We start from the raw sequence: 6,575 nt of genomic DNA, 5'->3' as shown, positions 1-6,575 counted from the left end.
GAGAGGGAGAGAGAGAGGGAGAGGGACAGAGACAGAGAGACAGGGACAGAGAGTGGAGAGGGACGAAAAGAGATGAGAGGAGAGAGAAAGAGATCTTTTAAAATAATTTATGTTTTCACATGTCATCTCTGGCATTTCCTGCTTACTGTACATAATAGGAAATATTTAGATAGTCATAATACTAATACTTTTGCATTGGTTAAGTTATCCAGGCATCTTACCATAACTGACTCCATTTTTCAGGAACTGTGTGGTATGATACTACTTACTTGTCCAGTAGTGAGCTCTTTCTGTATTATCTCACAATTCAGAGTTGATAGTTTCCCTGAAAGCATCGAGAATTTCTTTCCCTTTAGTTAGAATAATACTTTTACATGTATCCATTTGTAGGACACATGTATGATCGTGTAAAGAGCAGCTCTTCAGAAATTCTGGGAGGTAATGATCCAACAAGTAAAGACATAAAAAAAGCTAAAAAAGTAAGTGAAGTGAATTTTTCATTTTGGTATTTAAGACCAAAGTATTGAATTCACATTCTACTTTTCCTATGCTAGTCCCTTATAGGAATCGTATAACCCCAAAGCATATAAAAGGTTTAAGGTGGTGGTTCATGTTTTTAATAAGCTAGCTTTCTTCTGTTATCATTTGCCTGGTAAAGATATTAAATTCCTTATTTTTAACATGTATTTTAAATGGGTACGTTGTAAATATCCTAGACAGCTGGATTTTGACTTTGAATGTTTTATGTGCATACCTAATGTCTAGAACTGACCAGTGTTCTTACATCTTTTTCTCAAATAATCATAGAATCTTAGAATAAAGTTCTGCTTTGCCATCCCTTCTTTCCCATTTTACAAATTACTGTAGCCAATGTTTTAATTTTATTAATGTCATCGACCAAGTCGTTACTTGCTTTTGATACCATCTGCTCTGCTCGCCATTACTTTCTACTGTTCAGATGTCCTTTCTGGATTCTTATTCTCCCCAAAGAAATCCTTTGGAAGTTCTTTTCATAGGTGTCTCTAGGTGGTTCACACCTTGCATTTCAGTTGGCTTGAATACACTTGAATACACTTCTACTTACTCAGACTTTTACACTGATAAATAGTATAGCTATGTGGCTAGTGTTATATCTGTTCTAGTTGTTGCTGTTAAGAATACTACTTTAGAAACAGACTAGAGGTTTACCTCAGTAGACCAATTGCCTACTGTGCTTGAGACCCTGGGTTCCATCCCCAGCACTATAAAACAAACATTGCTTTCATATACTTGTTGAGAGCTTTGCAATTTTATATGTGCTTTATTTTTAAATTTGTATCTTTAATTTTAACTTACTTGAAACATAATGACCCTTGAATCTGAGAAGTCATTTAATTTATATTTTTAAAATTTGTTATCTATTATGTATTTGAACCTTGTATCTCTGTTTCAGATTATGGCATAAACATTTTCTTTCTGTTGTTCATGTTTTTAATATCAGCTTAATATTTCCTAAGTCCCTTAATACTTTTGGCAATTTCCAGGCTTTTATTGATTTTATATTATCTCTTTTGCTGGAACTGTTCTGCTTTTTAGCATACCTATTGTGTTTGAATTTCAATGATTTTTTTTTGCATTTAAAAAATACTTATTTTTATTTTCTGTGTGTGAATGTTTTACCTGCATCACATGCATGCAATGCCCATAGAGGCTAGAAAAGGGCACAGCGCCCTGGAACCGGAATTAACATGGGATCATGAGCCAATAGGTGGGTTCTGGGGACTAAACCCAGGTCTTCTGAAGGAGCAACAAGGGATCTGAACTGCTGGCACATCTCTCCAGTCCCGTTTTTTTAAAGATTGATTTGTTTTTCTTTTATGTGTTTGTCTGCATGCATGTGGTATGTACACCAGTTGTGTACAGGTGCAAGAACATGGCATCACAAACCCTGGAACTGGACTTATAGACTGCTAGCTGCCATGTGGCTGCTGAGAACGAAACTTGGGTGTTCTGCAAGAGCAGTAAATGCTCACTACACCATCTTTCCAGCCTTTTCCCCCCTTGCATTTTAAGTGAGCTTTTATTATTTTAAAGTTGGTATAATGATTTCTGCTTTAAATAACTTAACCATACTTATTTTCTATCTTTTTACTAATGTATAAGTTGCCTTGGTTCACTTACTAATAATAGTGCTTTATTAGTAGTACTATAATTTCTGTATATGTTTTAAAATTTGGATTAAATTCATATTCAACCAGGACATTTGCATGTAAATCCTCTTAACCCTAGGTAAGCATCAGTCCATCAATCGAAAATGGTTGTTGGTCTCTCTGTTAGATCTGAAATGGCTTCTGGTTAATTTCTCTTTTAAGGATTGTCTGTCCACACTGGTCATATAAACTTCAAAGTTACCTCATCAGCATGTTTCTTCTTTATTCAAAACACAAATGGCACATGCTGTTTAGTTGTCTCCTGATATTTATATGTGGACTTACAGAGAGTACACAGTCCTTCAAGGAGCCCCACATTATTTTAAGATTTGACTCAGTCTAGTTCCGTACAGTTTGTAAACTCAGATTTCTTAAAACCACAGGGTTTAAGTTACAAGGTATACACATGCTGTTTTGGTGACCATCCCTGAAGCATGTTTCTTCCTCATTTTAGGGTCTACAAGGTCTAGCTTTCCATTCTTGAGAAATTATCTGCATATTAGAAAGTTACACTCCTGACTTAATGGTGGGGGGAGGGTTTGCTGTTTTGTAGTGGAGCAGTTTTTCAAGATGTGTACCCTCCAGTGCAGCAAGTCAAGGAGTGCTTCCATTTTAATCCATAACTCTTTTGCTAGAAGTCTTTATAGGTTATGTTGCCTCTATCTTATGGTTAAAGAAGAGGAGTAGCAGTAGTAGTAGTAGTTATAGTTGTTGTTAGCTCCCCTTTGACTTATGAAACAGCCATATCCTCATGAATTTTTCATTTCTTGTGTTTTTCCTGGTTCTGACATCTCATGAGAAGCATTTCTTATATGATAGCTCATTGAAGGACACTAAGTTCTCCCCGGATAAGTCTTCAAATGTCTTAAGTCAGATGAGACCTTTGTTCTAAGATGATCTTAGCTGCTGTCTCCTGCACAGGGCCCTGTTGGCCATATTCTTCTTAGTATGTTTTCCTTCCCTGACTTCCAAGCTGCTTTCTCTTTCCTCAGGGATGCCTTGCCACATATGCCTGACTCTCACTCCTTGCTCCTCAGAAGCCACTCTTTGGCTCTCTTCCATGTGTGCTGGGGATCCCAGCTCCTTTCATCTGTCATTTATCCTGCACGTCCCAATGCTGGCCTCCCAGCGCAGCCCCTCCATCTCGCCACTGCTGACTCAGACTCCCAACCCCCACATGGCCTTCATTTACCAACTGTAGCAATTTTTTTTTCAGAATTTCTGATCTCAGGAATGTGAAGTATGTCTTCCTCATATGTCTAGAGTGTCATGACAGAAATGATCTGTAGTTGAGGTATACTAGTAGCAGAAAAACTGCCCCCCAAATGACCCAGTCCTTTTACATTTAAATGGTGACAATAAGTGCGTGATTTCCCAGTTTTGATTTTTTCCTCTTACAAGACAAAAAAGTGAAATCTTTGTTTTCACCTGTGAAGAACCATGATGAAAAAGGTATTGTTGAAAGCTAGTCTTACTTTAGTTCTGACCACATTCTTATAAAAGGGATAAAAAAATCTGTTAGGATGTTTACAACACATTGTTGTACATATTTGTACACCAAAATGTGATTTAATTTGTGCTCGTACCTGTTAAAACATTATATCCCTGCATACTTTCTGATATTTTACTTACTGAAATGAAATCTTTTTGTTTGTGTGTTTTTGCTAGATTTCCTTCTTTAATCGGATGTCATTGACAGGTCAAAAACTGATGCAGAATGCTAATGATCCACTCCCAGAGATAAAGCCAATAGGAGATCAAATAGCCTTACAAAGTGATAAGAAAGATGCCAACCAGAACCACTTGGGTCAAAATCTTCAGGATACTGCAACACCAAATATGGAGGGAAAGTCCAAATCCTGTACAATACTATAAATGTATGTTTATGTATCCATGGTCACCGAGCACATTTGTTCTTTATACTTGAAAAATGTTGTGACTTCTGAAGGAAGTTCCCTGATAACACTGTTTAAAAAGATATAAATTATTATGCTTGGCTTGGTTTGAACAATATGAACAGTTTTAATATTTATGTTAATATTCTGAACAAACAATTTCCAAAGTTCGTGTACCTCCAGCTCTCTTTGAAGTGTTCTGGCCTTAAAACTGCTCAGTGTTGCATAAAACAATATATTTTTATATTTGAAAAGTGAATGAAGCTATTTCATAGTTTTGCCAGCACAGTTATTGTACTTTGTAATTTCCTATGACAATGTTCATGATATTACAACAATGGAACAGTTTTGAATATATTTACAACATTTAAAAACAGGCAACATTGTAATGAACTAATTTTAATAAATTACATCTGGTTGGTTCTGTTGTCAAAATGGATAAGTACTTGGACGTATTTATTGATTAGTAAGGGGCAAAAAGGAGCTGGATCATTTGATTCTCTTGGAGAAGCTTTGAGCTTGTTTCCCAGGACCCACATGGGGCTTACAACTGCCTATTCCAGGGGATCAGGTACCCTTTTTTAGTCTCTGCAGGTACAAGGCAGACACATGGTGCACAGACATACCTGTGGGCAAAATAATCAAAATAAATAAAAATAAGTCTAAACGTGTTTGAATTGAAAAGTACAAAATATCTTTATCACTTATCAAAGATATGAATTATGTAGAAAATTTAACCCTGCCACCATAAGAAACCTCAAAACAGCCAGGCTTGCTCATTTTAGCTGTCTCTAGAAATGACACGTGCTGCCTCAATACTCAAAATGCATAGCAGTGCCAAAGCTGTTAATCTGCTCTGATGGGAGCGCTGCCTCCTTGCTCATACTGTGTCTTTAGAAATATGAAGCATACTCATTTCCTCTATCTTCCCTTGTCAATGAAACATGTCACTTTTCAGTTGCAGTGACCGTTGCCCCATTTAAACAGAACAGAAACCCAACTTTTTATTTTTACCTACAGAGTAAAAAAAAAAGTGTTAATCCAAAGTGGATATGGTTTTGAAATCTTAAAAGAATAGTTTTCTGAATGGATATTATACCTAATAAATTTCTTAAAGGCAAATACACTTTCATAACTTGCATCATTGAAGCCTCAGTATCAGGATGAAGCAGAAGCTTTAAGAGCTAAGTGGAAGTCACACTCAAAAATGATAAATATGCTATTGGTAGTAGATGGAATTCTAAGGTGACCCTAAAGATTAGTCTTGGTGACACATGCCTTGAGTAATCCCTTCCCTCTGAGTGTGGGTGATACCAATGACTATGATAGGGTGTTACTCCCTCAGTTGTTTTACCTGAGTCTCTTAGAAAGGTGCAATGGGAGAACGTGTTATAGCATAGAGTATAGGATAGCCTTGCAGATCTGAGGGTTTGCTGTTCTGCAACTGTTAGGAACTGAATTCTACCCAAAACCAGTGAGCCCAGTAGAGGAACACAGTCTGCAGATTAGATCATAGCCCTGGCTGGCATATTGATTCAGTATTTTGAGCCCTGGAGCAGAAGACTCAGTGGAGCAGTGCTCATATGCCTGCCCTTCAAATCTCCTGAAACCATGGGTACATGTAGGGAGTTCTCATCTATGAAATGTATGGTAATTCCCTTTAACATTTTTATAGCAATCTCCCCCCATCTCCCCCCCCTCTCTCTCCCCACCCCATCCGTCTCCCTCTCCCTCTCCCCCTCCCCCTCTCTCTCTGTGTTTAAACTTAGAAAGGGCTAAACCACAGTCACATACCAAATTTGATCAGTCAAGTTGCTATTTCTTATTTCTCCTCTTTTTTTCTTCCTCTTCCTCCCCCTCCTCTTCCTCCTCCTCCTCTTCTTCTGCTTCCTCCTCCTTCTCTCTTTTAAGTGAGTGCATTGTTTTGGTAAGAGAAATTAAGTTTATAAGAAAAACATGTTGAAATAAGTAAACTTTAGATTTATCTCGGCTATAGTAATCACTAATTTGACATTGAGTTTGAATTAGGAATTGATAACTTAAAAACTCACTAGATTGAAGACCCAGAAATGAACCCACAAACCTATGGTCACTTGATCTTTGACAAAGGAGATAAAACCACCCAGTGGAAAAAAAGACAGCATTTTCAACAGATGGTGCTGGCTCAACTGGCAGTTAGCATGTAGAAGGCAAATTGATCTAATCCTATCTCCTTGTACAAAGTTCAAGTCCAAGTGGATCAGGGACCGCCACATAAAACCAGATACACTGAAACTAAGAGAAAAGAAAGTGGGGAAGAGCCTCGAGCACATAGGCACAGGGGAACATTTCCTGAACAGAACACCAATAGCTTATGCTCTAAGATCAAGAACTGACAAATGGGACCTCATAAATTGCAAGGTGTCTATAAGGCAAAAGACACTGTCAATAGGATGAAACAGCAACCAACAAATTTGGAAAAGATCTTTACCAATCCTATATCTGATAGAGG

General features: G+C 37.4%; 1 protein-coding gene across 5 annotated transcripts in view; it reads left to right on the top strand.

Moving 5' to 3' along the window:
- The window catches only part of Rpgr (retinitis pigmentosa GTPase regulator), a 57,818-nt gene extending 53,299 nt beyond the window's left edge, over positions 1-4,519 (top strand). For 2 of the 5 annotated variants that reach the window (XM_031340709.1, XM_031340409.1), the window contains 2 exons: positions 391-479; positions 3,858-4,519. In XM_031340709.1, coding sequence (XP_031196569.1) covers positions 391-479; positions 3,858-4,064 — 296 coding nt within the window. In that variant the 3' untranslated portion in view covers positions 4,065-4,519. Of the gene's footprint in view, positions 1-390; positions 480-3,857 lie in introns of those variants that run through there. The other 3 variants (XM_031340490.1, XM_031340630.1, XM_031340556.1) reach the window with 3 other exon arrangements.
- Positions 4,520-6,575: the final 2,056 nt, after the last annotated feature.

The sequence above is a fragment of the Mastomys coucha genome, chromosome X, assembly GCF_008632895.1.
Source record: "Mastomys coucha isolate ucsf_1 chromosome X, UCSF_Mcou_1, whole genome shotgun sequence".
NCBI classification, from domain to species: Eukaryota; Metazoa; Chordata; class Mammalia; order Rodentia; family Muridae; genus Mastomys; species Mastomys coucha.
This window is presented reverse-complemented; position numbering and strand designations above follow the sequence as displayed.